Source organism: Dipodomys merriami, unplaced genomic scaffold, assembly GCF_024711535.1.
Source record: "Dipodomys merriami isolate MVZ:Mamm:240054 unplaced genomic scaffold, mDipMer1.0.p SCAF_4, whole genome shotgun sequence".
Classification (NCBI taxonomy): Eukaryota; Metazoa; Chordata; class Mammalia; order Rodentia; family Heteromyidae; genus Dipodomys; species Dipodomys merriami.
This window is the reverse complement of record NW_027205603.1, coordinates 42,601,091-42,622,128: the sequence shown is the minus strand read 5'-3', so window position 1 is coordinate 42,622,128 and position 21,038 is coordinate 42,601,091. Positions and strand designations below refer to the sequence as shown.

At 39.2% G+C, this 21,038-nt stretch overlaps 1 protein-coding gene across 11 annotated transcripts in view; it reads left to right on the top strand.

Moving 5' to 3' along the window:
• Positions 1–21,038, top strand: part of Ncoa2 (nuclear receptor coactivator 2) — a 255,599-nt gene that overhangs the window by 223,360 nt on the left and 11,201 nt on the right. For 9 of the 11 annotated variants that reach the window (XM_069990904.1, XM_069990907.1, XM_069990897.1 and 6 more), the window contains 10 exons: positions 1,299–1,509; positions 4,069–4,275; positions 6,962–7,198; positions 10,449–10,575; positions 13,847–14,012; positions 15,954–16,232; positions 16,407–16,484; positions 18,101–18,335; positions 19,873–20,050; positions 20,639–20,837. In XM_069990904.1, the coding sequence (XP_069847005.1) occupies positions 1,299–1,509; positions 4,069–4,275; positions 6,962–7,198; positions 10,449–10,575; positions 13,847–14,012; positions 15,954–16,232; positions 16,407–16,484; positions 18,101–18,335; positions 19,873–20,050; positions 20,639–20,837 (1,917 nt within the window). The remainder of the gene's footprint in view (positions 1–1,298; positions 1,510–4,068; positions 4,276–6,961; positions 7,199–10,448; positions 10,576–13,846; positions 14,013–15,953; positions 16,233–16,406; positions 16,485–18,100; positions 18,336–19,872; positions 20,051–20,638; positions 20,838–21,038) is intronic. The other 2 variants (XM_069990908.1, XM_069990905.1) reach the window with 1 other exon arrangement.

The following is a 21,038-nucleotide window of genomic DNA, read 5'->3' as shown; positions in this document are numbered from 1 at the left end:
GATATCATAAATCAAATGTTGTCTTCTATATTTGTAATCCTTGCAGTTCACAGAGGCAGAAAGATAAAGAGTTCAAATCTAACTAGGGCTATCTGGTGGTATCCTGTCTTAAGGATGGGGCGGGGTGGGGGGTGGTCATCCTACATAGAATACTACTTACACTACTTTTGCTATACATTGCAAAAAATCTTAGCAAATCCCTCCTGCATGTGGAAGATGGAGTTTATGCAAAGGATGAAAAGAATAAGCCATTCTGCAAGTTGAACTCATTTTATGTATGGCCTCTATTTCATCTGATTTGCCAATGTAGAGAAAAGAACCACATTTTTCTTGATTCATGGTCAAGGCTTCAAAGCCCATTCAGTGACCTTGAGGAAACTGCTTAACATATATTCCTTGCCATTTTCTTCACTGAAAAGTAATCCCAGCATTTAGCTCGGCCACTTTCTTCTGTGATTGAAATAGCTATTTAAATACTGACACAAATTAGATTTCACTTAAGAGAATATCTGTGAAACCAGTTTAGCCTCATGGAAGAAGAAAAGTCCTAGTTATAAAATAATAGACACCTTATCATCTTAAAATTATTAATTTACATTGAATATAAAGGGAGAAAGAGAGCCCTAAGAAATACTGTAGCTTCTTAAAATGAACAACAGCTTTTATCCTGCTTTCCTCTATTTTATTACCTAAATTGATGAATGACTGAGAAAGCCACTGTCTTTTGACATTGAAAAGTGTAGGCAGAAAAAAAAACACTACTCAAATTGAAAAGGCAATGCTTAACTAGTTCCTAGTTACTGGAAGTTCATTTTGCACCCACCCTCACTCCAGCTATCCTGCTGTTATGGCGGTAGTACCCTACCAGGCAATGCACATTTGATGACATTTTATGCCACTTTTTGTGTTACCACTATTTCTTAGGGAAGCTTACCAAAACTTAGACTTGAACTATAAGTCATAGTCTGCTCAAATTAATTGGAAAGTACTTATTCATAATTATTTAAATGATTGGCCAAAAAGGGAGTTTATAAATTGCTAATGAGTCATGATTTAAGAAGAGCTTTCTTTTTACTTTAGCTATCTCTTCTTGATGAGGGGATTCAGGACTAAGATTAAATAGTTTACCTTTGTCAGTTTAACTTTTTTTTTAAATGATCAGTCAGCTGTTAAGCCTGAAATGTGTGTGCATTTTTTGTTTGACTGTGGTGCCTCAGGTAGGTGTGTAATTGCTATTGAGCCTGGGGAGCCTACTCTTGGAGTGTGCCAAGATGAACTCTTCTGTTTGTTGACTGCAGCCTGGCAGTGAACTGGACAACTTGGAGGAGATTTTGGATGATTTACAGAATAGCCAATTACCACAGCTTTTCCCAGACACGAGGCCGGGCGCCCCTGCTGGATCAGTTGACAAGCAAGCCATCATCAATGACCTCATGCAACTCACAGCTGAAAACAGCCCTGTTACACCTGTTGGAGCCCAGAAAACAGCATTGCGAATTTCACAGAGCAGTGAGTATGAGATGTTGCTGGGTTTACCAAGAAATTCCTATGTAATAACTATTCAATTTAAAGTCTGATATATGCATATCAAGGGTTTTGTGATCAAATAGCACCATCTGCTGTCAAGTTTTTGCAGGAACAGTGTTCAGAACATAGTCTGGTAAACAAGGCTCCCTGACTTTTTCTTGAGGGTAGTGTGATCCATGTTGCGCATGCAGCAAGCCTGACCTACTGATAAAGTTCCTCAGCTGATTGTCACAGCTCCCTTCATTTCAGCTACTGTGCTCCAATGGCAACCTTAATTCTATTAAGACAGAGGCAAAAGGATTATAAATTAGAGACCAGCTGTGTTACAAGGCCAAGAGACACTGTCTCAAAAACTAAAATCAAAAGAGGGTGGGAAAGGAAGGGAAAAATGCTTCCCAAAATACATTTTATATAGAAATTTGTCATATATCTTAAGTTTAATTCATTTTATTTATAAAATGCATTTCATCATTTTTTAAAAACTTTTAAAGGTAATCATTAAAAACTATTTACTTAGATAAAACCTTGATAATATCTGATATTTTTGAATGGGGAAATTTTTTTTTCTGTAGCAGAACCATAATTGATAGAAAGATAATCTCTAATGTTGGTGAACAGAGTGGCTTTTTTCTTCAAATGGTTTGACATAATCCTAGCTGTGCGGAAGACACACTGAGGATCACAGTTCAAAGCCAGTCTGGGCAGAAAAGTTCATGAGATTCTAATCTCTATTTAACCAGCAAACAGCCAGACATGGATGTATGGCTCAAGTGGTAAGACTGCCAGCTTTGAGCAAAAGAGCCAAGTGAGAGTGCAAGTCCTTGAGTTTAAGCCCTGTACTGGCACACACGCATGCACGCACGCACACAAACACAATTGGTTTGGCTGGTGCCTAACATTTGTTCTCAAACCACCAGCCAAGAACTACTATATATTGTCTCAAATGATTCCTGACCATTCTGAAAGGGTGGGGCGGGGTGGGGGGAGGAGTTTTTATTTTGTTGTCTCTCAAACTTTTTCTTGGGGAGTGGAGAATTAGTGATGGACCAGTGAGATTACCAAGTCAAAGAATTGAGAAGTGAAAAAGAAACACATTGGATAGTTTCTGCTGTGAAGAGACAGTGAGGAGCTGGAGGGAGACACATAACTCCCCTTCTACCTGTATCTCCTAATGGGATTCAGGTGCTGATTCCATTTGCAGACTTAATTCTTCCAAATATTTTCTCTCTCCTGTGGGTTAGTAAGAAATTACTTTTTCTTACGATTTTTGACTGTGTTTATATATAATCTAGGAAAGATAAAATACTTGATACTTTTTATTGAATTGTGCTCTGAAAATGAAAATTTAACATCCACTACCTTATAGATTATCTGTGTGAAATTAGTGTAATGCTTACAACATAAGAATTTTGTGAACTAGCTATAAAAGTTATTTCCTATCTAAATATGTTCAGAATTTAAAGAAGCTAACTTAAAATAATAACCTTCAGATTAATATTGCTTCAGATAACACAGTTTATATGTAAAGATTTTTATCTTCCAATGAGAATATCCTCTTTTAATTCTAATCCAAGGAAAGTCAAATTAGGAAATTGCACTTTAGGCTGGATTCTAGTGGCTTACGCCTGTTATTCTGGCTACTCAGGAGGTTGAGTTCAAAGCCAGCCCAAGTGTCATGGGACACTTATTTCCAGTAACCACTAAAAAAGCTGAAAGTAGAGCTGTGACTCAAATGCTAGAGCACTAGCCTTGAACAAAAAGCCCGGGGACAGCACCCAGGCCTGGATTTCAAGTCCCAAAACTAGCACTAAGAAAAGAAAGGAAAGAAATTATATTCTAACCCAGTAGACTAAGGAGGATTGTTAAATTTGAGGCCAGCCTGATTGACATAGTGAGATGCTATCTTCACACTTTACCCCTCAAAAGTCACTAGTCCTGGGCCGGGCGCTGGTGGCTCACGCCTGTAATCCTAGCTACTCAGGAGGCTGAGATCTGAGGATCGCGGTTCAAAGCCAGCCCGGGCAGGAAAGACTGTGAGACTCCTATCTCCAATAAACCACCAGAAAACCGGAAGTGGCGCTGTAGCTCAAGTGGTAGAGCGCTCGCCTTGAGCTGAAGAGCTGAGGGACAGCGCCTAGGCCCAGAGTTCAAGCCCCAAGGCCGACCAAAAAAAAAAAAAAGTCACTAGTCCTACGTTTTAATAATGTACAACATACCATGGGGGAAAAAACATATTAATGACTTTCTTCTGCAGTTCAATATTAAAACTTAAAATTGGGAGAAAAAATGTGTAAATAATACACATGTGTTTTTTATTTTTATATTTGCAAGATTGTCACAAATAAGAGAACTGATTAGATCACATATCTACACTTTGTCACTGCATATATTTGTGAAATTTGTCTTCTGTGTAGGTAGTTGGTCCCTGGTTTGCATATCTTCGTTATTTTACAGGTAACATTTTCCCTAAAAACTACTACTGTGAATACTCTTTTCCATCATTCTATATTAACCTTCAATTTTCATTTGTTTTCTCCTTAGCTTTTAATAACCCACGACCAGGGCAACTGGGCAGGTTATTGCCAAACCAGAATTTACCACTTGACATCACATTGCAAAGCCCAACTGGTGCTGGACCTTTCCCACCAATCAGAAACAATAGTCCTTACTCAGTGATACCTCAGCCAGGAATGATGGGTAACCAAGGGATGATAGGAAACCAAGGAAACTTAGGGAACAGTAGCACAGGTAAGGGACAAATGCACTGTTATTTTATTGATGGGTTATTAACTGAATGTTTTGATCCACATTGAACTAGTAGAATTTTGCCATCAAACTGTTTAGAAACTAACGTGTAAAAGTAAAAAAAATTCTACAGAGTCTCTGTGAGAGAGTGGAAACCATTCTAATAAATTAACCCATTCCATTCTGTGATTGTTACTCTACTATGGTTTCTGAAAAGTAATCCTCCAGCCTAGGCTTATTTTACTTCTAATACTCTGGTTAGGTATCTGTAAAATAAATTGGTGATTACTAATTTCCATTGATAATCTGTTGATATCCCCAAAACTTTATTAACCATTTGTGTTTGGAAGAATAAAAGCTTAAAATTGAACCGGTCTTTCATATTTCTAAGTGATCAAGTTCTCATTCAGGAAAAAAATCTATATTATATATATATATATATATATATATATATATATATATATATATAAAGATAAAGAATTTTAGCCAGGCTAGGTAGTACATGTCTGCAGTCCCACTCACTGAAGAGGCTGAGACAGAAAGATCACTTGACCCATAAGGTTAAGACAAGCCTGGGCATTAGAGCAAGACTCAGTCTGGAGGAAATATAGAACCTTTAAATAATCATTTCCCTAGCCCAATAATAACTTTCAGATCTAGAGCCTCAGCTTCCTGTTGTCTGATTCAGATCTTAACCTGCTATAATTTTCAGGAGTCTGCTAAGTAATAGTCACTGTGCGGCAGATGTCATAGTCCCAGAGTGCCTTCTAATCCAAGCCGGAGACTATGGCACAGCACTCGCTTTGGCCACACCCTCTTGTACTCCAACATCTGCTATGGATACGGGGGATTACTGAATTTTCTTATTCAGACTTGCCCACAATCTGTGCCTTTCTTCCTTTGCCTCAATGAGATACTCAACACAAAGGCATAGAAATGGATATTATAAAAAGAACTTAACCATTGTATTTCATTCTTGGTATTTTATTTTTTAGATTAGTCTGTAATTCCTATACATTGCCATTTTGTTAGCTGAACATAAAAGACCCATTTAAGGGAAGATGATGGGCTTTTTATTTTCAATTATTAGTTCACACAATTCATGGGAAACATGAACTGTGCTAGATCAAAAGAGTTCATCAACATATACTTATTGGTTGCTTCAACTCTATTCCAGGCACTGACTGTATCATTAATTTATGTACTTATAGAAACCATCATATTCACCTTGCTGTTTTCTTTTAATTTTTTTATTTAAGTAGTTGTACAAAGGGGTTTCAGTTCAACATAGCAGTTTATAAATACAGTGCACTTTGCTGATTTTAAGATAAATGAAGTCTGATTAAAACTAGAATGTGGATTTATTAAAAATTTTATAAAAGTAGACCATATTTTAGCAAGCTTTTTTTTATTAGCAGAGCACAGACAACTTTGAGTTGTATAAATCTAACAAAGAAATTTTGCCTATATCTGGCCAGTCCAGAAATTAGTGGTGGCCAGGCGATAGCAGGTATTTACTATCCTCATTCTGTTTCCCAAAACAGACTAAAATGGAACTACCCACGTTAGTATTAAACTACTATTACTGAATTATGAATAATCTTCCCTTATACATAGTATTTAGGTAGATTTTTTTGGAAACTAAAACATACCTTTGTATAGTTCAAACCTTAAAATTGTTTTTAACTATTAATACTGTTCCACATTTTAAGTCTAATTACTCTTTATCATTCTCAGCATATTTCTCATTTCACAAGTGAAGAAACTTCCTCAATCCATATCCTTGCCACTTGTTAAACATACCCAATTTTTAATTGTTAGTCACATTAAAGTACATGACAGCAGGCCATGAATTTGAAAGCAAAGATTTTCAACACCCAGAATTAAACATTTCGAAAGAAAGCTTCACCATTGGTGGGCTTTTCCCTTCAGAAGTTCAAGTCCTGGCTAATCCTGGTCATTGGCAGCATCCCAGGTACCAGGCCAAGATCCTGCCTGGCAGTGTTTTGCTTGCATTGCTATCTATGTGTGGTCATATACCTGTTAAAATCTTAAGTATAAAAGGATTTCCATAAGTCTGTTCTGGTCCAACTAGATCTGTACTGTTAGGAATATAGTGCTCCAGGATACTGAATAGTAAGGGTTCCTTTGTCTTGGCTTAGGAAGAACTATAGTAAAGCAGAAAGGTCCTTTGATTTCTTCATTACTTAGAGGCTATGCCAGGCAAATTTTGAAGCTTACCAAATTCTAAAACTCTGAAAAGGGTGGTAAGATTTTGAAGCCTTATATAGGCCTTTTGAAATGTTTTCTGTGATTTGGGTCTATAAGCAGGGTATTGATTATCAGTTTTTACCTTGTTCCCCTTAGCCTCGCCTCCCTTTTGGAAAGCAAAGCATTGACGTGTATAGCAGCTAATATGATTCACTTCCTGAGGAAGGAAGTTGGGGTTATCCACCCGCCACAGCACCTGTCTCTTAAGTACATATGGGAACAATTGTAACTGCTTTTCTGAACTATGAAGAGTGGCAGGCCTATGTTGTGAAAACTTTGTAGTAATTGTCACTTCACATCTGCAGCAGTGCGGGTGTTAGCTATTGGGCTGTGGATTATAAAATGATTGTCTTGTAAAAAGTAAGATTCTGCTGTCTGTTCTAACTATGTTTTCAGCATATGTGTATGCATTTCTCAGCTTCCTTTGGCTTGCATGCAGGAATGATTGGTAGCAATGCTTCCCGGCCCACCATGCCATCTGGGGAATGGGCACCTCAGAGTTCACCTGTGAGAGTCACTTGTGCTGCTACCACCAGTGCTATGAACCGGCCAATCCAAGGAGGTATGATTCGGAACCCAACAGCCAGCATCCCCATGCGACCCAACAACCAGCCTGGCCAAAGACAGATGCTTCAGTCTCAGGTCATGAATATAGGTAAGGTAGTGCAGTGCTCACTGCCTTCAGATTTATTCTTTCCTAGAGAGAGGCTTTGGATCTCAAGATTTTTCAGACGTGCTCCTGGATTACAGTTCAGGTAGTCTTTCCTGTGAAGCAGCCATATGTGGGATTTTACTAGCATTATATGTAGAATCATTTTCTGGATATATAAGAAAACTAAATACCTTTGTGTATGCTATATATATGATTTTCATTGAGTAGTACAGCCAGTTTCTAACTTCATGATCATCAGAAACCTCTCAGGAACTCAGATGCCACTGGGGCTATTAAATCACACTCTCCCAGATCCTCACTGAGGGGGCAGGGGCCCGTAAACATTGTACATAATATTGGGATCACTAGACTTCAACCTAGAGATAGTTTACATGATATTAAAAATAATGGTCTGATACATTTCATAGACCATCTATATGAAACATCGAGTTTAGACAAATATAGAAGGTAGAGTGTGGTTACCTAGAGCTAAGGGTTAGATGGAAAAAAAAAGTTGTTTGTTTTTTAAAGAATGAAAGTTTGGGTCTGGGAAGGTGACCCAGTGGTAGAATGCTTGCCTTGCATGCATGAGGCTCTGGGTTCAATTCCTCAGCATCATTCACATAAGCAGAAAAAGCCAGAAGTAGTGCAGTGACTCAGATGGTAGAGTGCTAGCCTTGAGCTGAAGAGCTGAGGGATAGCGCCCAGGCCCAGTGTTCAGGCCCCACAATGAACCAAAAAAAAGAATGAAAGTACTCTAAAATTAGTTTTGATGATAGTCAAACAACTCTGAACATACTAAACCACAACTCTGAACATACTAAAACCCATCAAATCATACAATTTCAATCTGAAAGGTGTATCGTGTGTAGGTATAGCAACTTTACAGTAATAAAGTTGCTATGCTAAATTTAATGGTCTATGCAACTCCTACTTAAAATTAATTTCTTTCTTTTTTTTTATTGTGAAAATACCATACAGAGGGGTTACAATTACATGGGCAAGATAATGAGTACATTTCTTATCAAGCATTGTTGCCTCCTTCGTTTAAAATTAATTTCTTAATAACTGATATATTTACTTTCCTCTTGTACATTAGCATAATTCAGATAAGTCAATGTTTATGTATTTTTCATATACTTAGATATTACATATGCTTAAATAAGAGCTAAATCATTCACAGAAACATGCTAAGTTTATTTTGACAGCAGAATTTTCATCCTGTCATCATTTTTTTAATCTAGTTATATAACTGCTCAGCATATTTTGGTTTATTGTTTCTGGAAGATAACAGTTGTATGGCCTTTATATACTGAATATACTCAAGGTCATTAGTGATTCCCATGTTTAAATTTGTATTATATAAGAGTTGCATAGAATGTGCTAAAAAAAAAAAAAAAAGATATCTATGCAAAATTAAACAGATTTAAAAAAAAAAATTGTTACCAAAGGTCATAGTAAAAAGTCTCTTATATCCAGAAACTTAATTTAGTCTATCTTTACTGAAGAGCATGTGCCTTTTTTGTGTAGTTGGATTTCTCTGATTCTTTTTTTTTTTTTTTTTTTTTTGTCAGTCATGGGGCCTGAACTCTGGGCCTGGGCGCTGTCCCTCAGCTCTTCAGCTCAAAACTAGCACTCTACCCCTTGAGCCACAGCACTACTTCCAGCTTTTTCCAAGCCCAAGGCCTCATGCATGCAAGGCATGCACTCTGCCACTGAGCCACCTTCCCAGCCCCTCTCTGATTCTTAATAAGCTCAAAAAAGACATGAAATTGCCGGGCTGCAGTGGCTCACACCTGTAATCCTAGCTACTCAGGAGGCTGATATCTGAGGATTTCGGTTCAAAGCCAGCTGGGCGCCCAGTAAAGGCCATGAGACTCTTATCTCCAATAAACCACTCAGAAAACTGGAAGTGGCGCTGTGGCTCAAGTGGTAGACCACTAGCCTCGAGCTGAAGAGCTGAGGGACAGCGCCCAGGCCCAGAGTTCAAGCCCCATGACCAACCAAAAAAAAAAAAAAAAAAAAGACATGAACTTAACAGAAAATTTCTGTATAGGAGGGAGCTCTACAGGTAATCATAATATAATTTAAAAGCTTTTATTAGCCAGATGTGGTCACATGTACTCCTTGCACTTGGGAGACTAAAGGCAGGACATAGAACTATCATAAGTTCTATGTTAGCCTGGGCTACATAATGAGGTCCTGCCCCATATTTTAAAAGAAAAAAAATCCCTTAGTTATAAAGCCTATAAGAGAACTTCTGAGAAGCATGTCTGAGTTGTCTTCCCTCATCTCCTCTGCCCTTACTCTTCTAGGAGAACTAACTGAAGTGCAATTAGCAAAAGTATATAAGCACAGATAGTCTAGAACAGCACAATACCCCAGTGCCTTTCAGCGTATCTGCAAGGCCCAACTGTCTTCATCAGATACAGTGTGTCTTATTTGCTTTTCTGCTCCTTCAGGTGGCCACTAGAATTTACCAGAAGTTCCTGCTGGCAACTGTTAGCACAGCCAGTAGTGTGGAAGCAGGGAGGAGGGCCTCCTCTCTTCTATTAGTCCACATATCCAAGCACTTTATAAAAATGCAAAGCAATGCCAGTAAAAGGATTGGGATTTCTTTTTATATTTTTCATTTTAAAAATCTTGAGTATATTAACATATAGTCAGGGACTGGGAAGGTGGCTCAGTGGTAGAGTGCTTGCCTTGCATGCATGAAGCCCTGGGTTCGATTCCTCAGCACCACATAAGCAGAAAAAGAAAAGCCGGAAGTGGTGCTATGGCTCAAGTGATATCATGCTAGGCTTAAGCTGAAGAGCTGAGGGACAGTGCCCAGACCCAGAGTTCAGGCCCCACAACCGGACCCAAAAAAAAAAAAAAAAAAAAAAAAATATATATATATATATATATGTGTATATAATAAATTAGTACCTTTTTTTCTACTTTCCAGCTTCACTTTCCAGTTCAGTAATTACTTAGAGATACAACACACATGGACAAAAATCTTTAAAAGTATAGAAGATTCTGTTGTTGCTATTAATCTAGACATCCCCTAAAGTAGATGCTATTAACCTTCATTTCTACTTCAGAGCAGAATTTTATGTTCTTAACTTTCACTGAGATAATTATTCTTTCTATACTTTCCATTTTCTATATATCAGATATTTCTCTTTCTGTTATACCATGGCAGAAATAGAGACTACCTTGATTACAAGATGTAAGGTTTCAAGTGTTCCCCGTACCCCTTCTCTTTTAGGTCCATCTGAGTTAGAGATGAACATGGGTGGAGCTCAGTATAGCCAACAAGCTCCTCCCAATCAGACTGCCCCGTGGCCTGAGAGCATCCTGCCTATAGACCAAGCATCTTTCGCCAACCAGAACAGGTAAGTCCTGCACACCAGGAGAACCAGGACAGAAAAGCACTTGTGAGTTCTGTATGTCTTATCATAGCTAAACTTGAAGTGAATTCCTTCTGAATAGGTATTTGACAAATGTTCATGTATTCAGAACAGATCATCTAAGAGAAAGTTAAAGGGCCAGTGAAGTTGGCAAAGCATCAGTGCAGGGCCCCACAGGTTATAGTTTTATATTATCTGTATTTTAACACAATGAAATAATAAAGGACAGTAAAATAAGGTTTATCAGTAGATTAGTAGTAGATTTATGGAGGATCTTAAATACCATCCTCTGAAAAACAGATTTTTTTTCATCAACCTTTTAAAAAAGATTTTGAAAAGGAAAGATAGTATATGATCAAATTTGGTTGAGTTTTTGTTCTGGTTTTGTAAGCATGCTTGTTTCTTTTCTAATTGCTTTTCACTATTTTTTTTTTTTTTCTTGAAGGTACTTGGGTTTAAACTCAGGGTCACTATCCACACTCAGAACTCATTACTGGAGTCATGCCCTCAGTCATTTTTGGATTTATTTTTCAAATAGAGCCTCATGCTTTTTGCCCAGGGCTATCTTCAGACCACGATCCTTCTACCTCACTTACGCCTAAGACATAGCTGGTTTGACAAAGTGTGTGCCATCACGGTCTATTAATAGAGAGAAGAGTCTTGCTAACTTTTTTTGCTGTGTAGCCTCAAACCATGATTTTCTAGATATCCATTACTGTGTCCAGTTTTTAATTGCTTCTGAAATATTTTTTTACTTTGCTGCATTGTTATTTCACTGCATGTCTAGGCATGGAGTTATATATTCATCCTGCTTTGTATTTGATATATGTTGAATTTTATTTCTCTATAGGTTCATGGAGTTTTTTGTTTTTGTTTTTCTGGGTTTGAACTCAAAGCTTTGTGCTTGCTGTGCAGGCATTCTACCACTTCAGCCATACCCCTAGCTATTTTGACTTTAGTTACCTTTATTCACTTTGCTCAGGCCAGCCATTCCACCTATACCTCCCAAGTAGCCGGGACCACAGGCATGCACCAGTACACATAGAACACGCCACGTGATGCTAGCACTTCTAGCTCTAGACCTGAGTGAAAAGATAAGCAATAGTATTCGGGCCCTAGGTCCAAACACGAGTACTGGCACAAAGAAAAGGAAAATACAAGTTTCTGCTGAGGTGGAGCACAGCAGCTGGGCATGGTACATGGCATGTGAGAGGCCTGGGATCCAGTCCTAGTTCCACAAATACACAAAGTGGAGATATGAGAGAGAGAGAGAGAGAGAGAGAGAGAGAGAGAGAGAGAGAGAGAGAGAGAGAGAGAGAGAAATGTGGATATAGGTACACATTGTTGCAGCTAATGAGTAGTTTCTCATTCCTCCTGGGGTATATGTGTATGTTCCTCATTTTCCCTCTGAAGTTTGTCCTCACTAATGGTACATTTATCTGTTAGATGCCACCTAGGTTGTAACTATATTTCTAATTACTCAAAAGGAAGAAAATAATATATTCACTCTATTGTTTTTACTAAGTTTACACTAGAAGTCTGGGTTTTTTCATGTTATTAAGCTACAATGTCTCTGAGGGAAGCACTATAACTTAAATTATACTCAAATTTCTAATACCAAGCCATGATACAACATATTTTTCTTGATATAAAGGTTATACCTCAAACCTATAATCCTAGTTACTCAGGAGGCTGAGATCTGAGAATGGAGGTTGCAAGGCAGCCCCAGGCAGACAAATCAGCAAGATTATCTCCAGTTAGCCATCAATTTAAATTTTTTAAAAATCCCGAACTGGATTCAGCTGACAGCATCATCCTTTGATTAATTTATTCTCACTTAAGAATGAGTTTGCACCTGGGTACAGTGGCTCACACTTGTAATCCTAGTTACCAGGAGGCTGAGATCTGAGAATCGTGGTTCAAAGCCAGCCTGGGCAGGAAGTAAAGCTCTGGCTCAAGTGGTAGAGCACTAGCCTTGAACAAAAAAAGCTCAAGGACAGTGCTCAGACACTTGAGTTCAAGCCCCTGGACCAGCATTTAAAAAAAAAATATTTTGGTTGTCCTTACAGTGTTTATTTTCCTCATAGTATTATATAGTATTAAAAGAATATAAAACAGACCATTAGCAAAACACAAGTATCATTTTCTCTTTCAGTATTAAAGTAACTCACACTCTGGGCCTGGGGTCGTGGCTCAAGTGATGGAATTCATGCCTATCAAATAGTGCATGACTGAATTCAAACCCTGGTACTGCAAAAAAAAAAAAAATACTATAAAAAATAAAAGCATTTTTCTTTTTTAGATAGGGTCTTTGTCTGTAACCCAGAGTATCTTGAAACATGTGATCCTCCTGCCCTTACCTCCTGAACACTGGAATTACAAGTGTACACTACTTGCACAGCGAAGAGGGGTTTGTTTGTTTTGTGTGCTGATCCTGGGGCTTGAACTCATGGGTTACGTGCTATCCCTGGGCTTTTTTGCTCAAGGCTAGTGCTCTGTCACCTGAAACAGAGCTCTGCTTCTGGCTTTTTGATAGTTAATTGGAGATTAGCATTTCACAGACTTTCCTGCCCAGGCTAGGCTCAAACCACAATCTCCAAATCTCAGCTTCCAGAATATCTAGGATTATGGGCCTGAGCCAGCAGCAATGGTGTTATGATTTTACCCCTAAATTATCTTAAAATCATATCTCTAATGTGCGTCTTGGTGATCAACCTTAAGGGTCTTTGATAAATATTGTGTATGCATGACTAGGCAATGTCCTTATCAGTCATGTCAGCTTTAATCTAGCTGTAGCTAAATTCAAGAAAAAAAAAAAAAAAGTCTCTTCTTTCCACATGGACATCATAGCCTCCTATAGAAAAATCCTGAGAAATCAGTCAGCACAGTCCTTTGGTGTACTAAATAGATGTCTACATAATTGTGAGAGCAGATTATTGGACCAGGACTCACACTGACCCATCCTCAAATCACAGCCTCTCAGAGTTATCTTCAGAATCTCCAGCAGATGTTCAGACCTGGCAAACCTAAGCATCCATTTTGTAAAGTGGGGACAATGGGAACAAAATCATGCCTACAAGTGCCTAGATTTGTGTTTGGCCTATAAGAGGCACTGAATAAAGTGGATATTTAAATGTATCTTTTATTTTAGATTGTCATTTTGTTCTCTGTTGGGCTGGTGTGGGAGTTTATTGCAGAGACCCTGGAAGCTGACTAGCTTATCGATCAGCTCAAGATGAAGTTTGTCTCTTTACAGGCAGCCATTTGGCAGCTCTCCCGATGATTTGCTGTGTCCACATCCTGCATCTGAGTCCCCGAGTGATGAGGGAGCCCTCCTGGACCAGCTTTATCTGGCCTTGAGGAACTTTGATGGCCTTGAGGAGATCGATAGAGCTTTGGGAATACCAGAACTGGTCAGCCAGGTAGGCACCCAAAACATCAGGGTATCCATCCCCTCTGACAGCCACAGATGCTGCTCTTTCCTTTCTTTGCATGTACCTTCAGTTGGTTTTACAGTATACTTTTTGTTTCCCAATAGGATGGCCATGTTTGTTCGTTCTCCCTTCTCTCCTTTTACTCTCACATAAACTTTTGCCCTAGGATTTGTGTTATTGGGCAGAAGGGCAGAAACTCAAGCACAGCTCACCTCGTGTTCAGGGAGGGACACACAGGGAGCAGAGAACAGAGGAGGTACAAGGATCCTAGCTGCCCGGTGACCTAGGCCCTTCACCTGGAAGGGAAGCTAGGATGAACAATCCAGTTACAGTGGGCAGGTGTAGGTGGCTGTTGGTGGTAAAGGAATCCTTTACAGGTAGCTAAGCAGAGGTTAATGGGTGACTACAACTTACTAATCATTTTGATCTTTATGTATATGGGGCCCATAATAATTTGGGAGATATTTAAACAAATGAGAAAATTATAAAGTTACCCCAGTCTTAGCTTATTTTCCTTTTCTTCTCCTGGCAATTAGTTTGTTACTTTTAAAACCCATGCCTCTGCTTTGAGAGAACTTGGTAGCAATTATATAAATAGCTTACAGTATCAGAAAATACACAGTGCCTTCTAAAGCTAGCCACATGCACCCACGTTCCATGAAGCAGCACTTCCTGATTCGCTGTAGGATGAGTGACCCAGAAAATCCATCCTGCTCTTGTCACTTCTTCCTCTTTACTCAGCATGAGTCATCTTTATTTCTTTTTGTTATAAAGTACTATCCAAGGTCCAGTGTACATCTTAGATGTCTGGCATGTCACTGGGTCTGTGAGGAAGGTTTTACGGATGCCTCTGAAGCACTAAAAATAGTCTTGTCATAATTCCCACTGTTTAACAGACTAAGTGGGAGTTCAGACTTGTCGATTCATACTGAAAACAGCATAATGGAAAGATATGACTGGAGGTTACATGGTAACCTGAGGTAAATTAAAAAAGGAAAATGGAGGTTAACTGCTTGCTGTGTGGCTAACTGGCTTTGCCTTTAGTATCAGTTAGAGTTAACATTCTGATTAATTATCTTATTAATTTTTCAGATTAATTATCCTTGAGTTTGTCTAAGGGAAATGTTTAAATGTCCTTGGGAGTAGTGGAGCACTGGTGGCTCATCCTATAATCTTAGCTACTGAAGAAGCTGAGCTCTTGAAGATTGCCATTCCAAGCCAGTCCTGGCAGAAAAGTCTATGAGACTCGTATCTCCAGTTAACCACCAAAAAAACAGAAGTGGAGCTGTGGCTCAAGTGATAGAGCATCAGCCTTAAGCAAAAAAAGCTCAGTGTCAGTGTCCAGGCCCTGAGTTCAAGCCCCAGGACAGACAGACAGACAGACAGACAGACACACACACACACACACACACACACACACACAAACTTACCACTTTTAGATGTTATCTGAACCTCACGTCTTTGACTGGCTCTGATTGATGGGGTGAAGAGAAGTGTTCTGTAGTTGTGACTCATTTCTCCCTTCACTTGGGAATAGGACTGCTGAAAGTCAGGCTCTCAACCGCTGCTTCTGTCTTGGTATAAATGGGCCTTCCAAACAGATATCATAACATAGAAATGTGGAGTCTAGCTAATGATACTTTTGTGTAGTAAGTACAGGTAAACAGCTTCAAATGTATGAGCAAGAGAAAACAGCCTTATATTTACTGTGCTGGTTTTAGTGGCCTTGTTTATTTTTTATATATAATTTTCTTCATAATAATAATGTATAGGAGAGAGGGTTGCCATTTCAGAAGTCAAGTAATGAATACATTTCTTTGATGAATAGTGTCACCCCTTCCTTTGTTTTCCCCCAGTTTCCCCCTCCTGTCCCTGCCTCCATTGTTCATTTATTTATCTACTTATTTGTCATTGGGGCTTTCTCCTCAGAGCCAAGCAGTAGATCCAGAACAGTTCTCAAGTCAGGATTCCAACATCATGCTGGAGCAGAAGGCCCCTGTTTTCCCACAGCAGTATGCATCTCAGGCCCAGATGGCACAGGGCAGCTATACTCCCATGCAAGATGCAAACTTCCACACCATGGGACAGCGGCCTAGTTATGCTGCGCTCCGTATGCAGCCCAGACCAGGCCTCAGACCTACAGGCCTAGTGCAGAACCAGCCAAATCAACTGAGACTACAGCTTCAGCACCGCCTCCAAGCACAGCAGGTTTGTTCTTCCATGGGGTCTTCAGCATTGGGATGGTGGTGGAAACACAGGAAGATTAGTGGTATATCCAACAATATGCCGGTACTGGGTCAGGGCAGTTACTGAAAAAAGGTGATTGAAAGTAAAATATGTTCTGTTTAAAAAAGGTATTGATTCCTATCTGTCTGTGTTTAGAATCGCCAGCCACTTATGAATCAAATCAGCAATGTTTCAAATGTGAACTTAACTCTGAGGCCTGGAGTACCAACACAGGTAAGAAAGCAGACTAGCCATCTACTTTCACTATGTTAGCTTCTGTTGTCATTTCTTCTTCCTTGCTAATGTGAGTCAGGTTATGGCCTAAAAAGGCCATAAGATCAACATACTGGTTCTACTCTGTCCCATCTATTTAGACTCTCACTTTTTTAGTTTCTTCTAGATGCAGCTATCTATATTGCCAGCTTCAGTTGATTCTTGGTATTACATAAAGTTACTTGTATTTCATAAAGTTGCTGCCAGTACTGAGTTAGAGAGTGCTAAGCTATTGCCCTGGGAAGAGAACGGGCCACAATGCTCTCAGCCAGTCAGTCAATACATAAACTTGTTTTATGTAAGTTTCTGTTCAAAGACATGTATGTGTGTGTGTGTGTGTGTGTCTGTCTGTATATTGTATCATTAACATTGAACTCTTGGATAATAAACTATAACTGAAGCCTAAACATCATGTTGTAAGCACATCAGAGTTTTATACCTCATAACTGTGGACAGCATTTCTTTATTATACTTTATGACTACTTAAACAGTAAAATCATCAACAGAAAGTCCAATGTGAATATTAATGAAACTATTTTGGCAGTCTCTTAACATTCAGAAAAAGTATTATCTCACTTCACCTTAGTGAGTGATGTGCACATTGGGCATCTGAAATTATTTGCCAAGGTTTTTGTGCCCATGTATGATTATAATGGTGCCATAAGCTATGATTTTGATGTTACAAATAAATTTTAGTGAGCAAGTGGATTTACAAATATAAAAGTCACAAATGACAAAAAGGTTGACTAAATCTTCTTAAACATAGACAGCTGTATCCCTCTTACTGGTACTTTTTCCTTTGTCCATTCATGTGTGCCTCTTCTCCTCCTTCCTTGTCCTGGCCTCTCTTATCCTGTCTGTCTTCTTGTGCTTCCTTTCTTTCTGCATCTCTAAAGCCTTTCTGGAGTACCATATCACCTTTTGGCACAATGACTGATTCTTTTTAGATCTGAATATTCCTTGAACAAACTACCAATCTTCTGATGGTCATGGTGGCATACTCTATAATCACAGCACTTGATATATGGAAGACAAGAGTATTGCAAGTTTTAAGGCTAGTCTAGGCTACATAACAGGACCCTGTTCTCAAAAACAAAACAAAGTCTTCCTATAAAAAGCACTGTGGGCCTAGGAATGTGGCTTAGTGGTAGAGTGCTTGCCTAGCATGCATGAAGCCCTGTGTTCGATTCCTCAGTACCACATAAACAGAAAAAGGCAGAAGTGGCACTGTGGCTCAAGGGGTAGAGTGCTAGCATTGAGCAGAAGAAGTTCAGGGACAGTGCCCAGGCCTTGAGTTCAAGACCCAGGACTGGCAAAAAAGAAAAAAACACTGTGTTCTTTTGAAGTCCTTTAGTTACCTGTATTCTCACAAAATGAGTAAATGGGTATTATCAGGACTTTAGAATCATCGTATGTGTAGAAATTAACTCACATACTTAATCAGCAGTTATTCAATTCTGAGTAGTCTCTCCTTCCTATGTAATTTTATTTTCCAAGAAACTGTACATGAGACAGTATCATTGGTTTCCTTTTTAATCTGGATCTATTCTATTTTTCTTCTCTGTGTATTGATCTAGGCACCTATTAATGCACAGATGCTGGCCCAGCGACAGAGGGAAATCCTAAACCAGCATCTTCGACAGAGACAAATGCATCAGCAACAGCAAGTTCAGCAGAGAACTTTGATGATGAGAGGACAAGGGTTGAATATGACACCAAGCATGGTGGCTCCTAGTGGTATACCAGCAACCATGAGCAATCCCCGGATTCCCCAGGCAAATGCCCAGCAGTTTCCATTTCCTCCAAACTACGGTACTGGATTCACATCCCCACCACCTCTCACCAGTCCTTTCTCCCCAGTGTCCCCCAGTCATGGGTCACAGCTCCTCTCTCACAGCTCTTTGCATGGCTCCCAGATGAATCTGGCTAACCAGGGAATGATAGGAAACCTGGGAGGACAGTTGGGGCCTGGCTGGAGTCCCCAAGTCCAGCACAGTACCTTCCAGGCTCTCAGCTCAGGTACCTCCTTTTCTCTGAGTGCAGGTCTTACTTTAAGAATGACCGAAGTAAGTGTGTATGTGTAGAGTGTATGTGTCTGTCTGTCAGGCGTGTGAATGTGTATGAGTGTATCTGTTCTAGTCAATGCCTGTGAACACAGTGCACATATATTTCTATTTATATTTGAATGCCTCTGAGACTGACTCAAACAAATCAATAGATGAAATACAAACTGTTTAATAATGGAATAAACATATATAATAGTTATTCTTTTGAAGCTTTTGAAAAATAAGATTTTATGGATTACATTATGAAGAGGTAATTCTTTTTTTTATTGTAAAAATACTGTACAGGGGGGTTACAGTTACATGAGTAGGGTAATGAGTACATTGCCTATGGAGCATTGTTACCCCCTCCTTTGTTTTTCCCCTACCATCCCTTCCCTCCCACCTCCCCAGGTGCTCCCTCCCCACCTCAAGAGGTAATTCTTGAGAAGTACTATATGGAAAACATAATGGGAGACCTCTTAGTTTACTTCATATTGATTTGTTCTTCAGTGTCAGTCTTAAGAGATAAAATACCAAGCATGTAATGTCATGAACATTAAAATTAATGTGCATGTTGTGTTCAATTAATAGCTGAATTTTTGATAGATGTAAATGCTTACATTAATATTCAAATTGTCTTTCTCTAACCCTTGTTGGAATTATCTATATATAGCCAGTAACAACTTTGTGTTGGCTAGATTCTAGTATCCTAATTCTTTAAAGAAACAAAGGTAATATGTAACTTGTTATATTAGTGTATGGATCTTAAACTTCTACTGCTAATTTAAGTTAATTAGTAAGTATTATTAATGAGTTTTACAAGTCTGAAGCAAAAATAAATTTAATGCACATCTCTGAAACATTCAGGAGGTGTTGCCTGTTTTCCTAGTTTCCTTTCTCCAGTTCCTTTTTGGAGTGTGTGTGTGTGTGTGTGTGTGTGTGTGTGTGTGTGTGTGTGTGTGTGTGTGTGTGTGTGTGTGTGTGTGTGTGTGTGTGTGTGTGTGTGTGTGTGTGTGTGTGTGTGTGTGTGTGTGTGTGTGTGTGTGTGTGGTGCGTGTGTGTGCGTGTGTGTGTGTGTGTGTATTATGGCTCATATAAGCCCCTCAAAGTATGGAGATTTTTTTCCCTTTGTGTAATTTTTTTGTGTGGGCTCACGATCATTTTTAAAATGTATATAATTAATCAGCATATGATCATGTATTTGAAAGTTTCTTTATGTACTTAATTTGGAATGCTCTCTTTTTTTCCCCTTGTCTCCACAAAGAACCTAACGATCTCTGGGTTTCTATTTTATTTTTTTGAAGGCATAAGTCAGCAACCTGATCCTGGCTTCACTGGGGCTACGACTCCCCAGAGTCCTCTAATGTCGCCCAGAATGGCACATACCCAGAGCCCCATGATGCAGCAGTCTCAGGCCAACCCAGCCTATCAGGCCCCCTCCGACATGAATGGATGGGCACAAGGGAACATGGGTGGAAACAGGTAACACCACATTGTTAAGTCATTCTGATACAAATGATAAGGAAAGCTTCTATAGATTACCTTTCTTTTTATCCTCATTTTTAAAAATGTATTTGCTGAAGAAGGGTCATGCCAAATATACTTCTATATAAGCCAGTTTACTCTCCTAGAGAAAAAAGTACCAGAGATTTACAAAAACAGCTTTAGCAAAACATCTTTCCTTTAGAGGTAAAAGGAGCAGTCCAAGCAGGTACTCCCATACCTATTTATCATAGAATTTCTATGGAAGGCAGTGGCATATTCATCCTTATCAGGACAGTGATAAGACAAAAGGCCCCTCTGATGCTACCAGGACAGTGGGGAATATATGTGGACTATTGTAGTAATATAGAAGCTAGAAAGAGTTTGATTCCTTTGCAGCCTTCTGGAGCACTTCCTCTGTTATTTTAGGTCTCACCACTACCATGACTACCATGCTGCATGCCCCCTCCAAGCCCTCCTCCCAGTTCACTTAAGTTACTGTAAATAAGTGCCTGAGAAACAAGTGCTCAGAGCTGCTGCATCTATTTGCAGCCAGATGCTAACATTTATCTTTCTGCTCTGTTCTAGCATGTTTTCACAACAATCCCCACCACACTTCGGGCAGCAAGCAAACACCAGCATGTACAATAACAATATGAACATCAATGTATCCATGGCGACCAACACAGGTGGCATGAGCAACATGAACCAGATGACAGGACAGATCAGCATGACCTCAGTGACCTCTGTGCCTACGTCAGGGTTGTCCTCCATGGGTCCCGAGCAGGTGGGCGCCAGGGCAAGCAGCAGGTGTCTACTAGCCATAGCTTTCTGTCTGTTTCTGTACTAGCTAGATCTTCGCACCTTCCTAGTGTCTGCCCTCAACTCCCACTTAAATTTTGAAGGTTTTTTTCACCATAGTTTTACCTTTGTTAATGAAATTAATAGAAATACTTATTAATGAGATAAATATGAAAGAATTCCTATC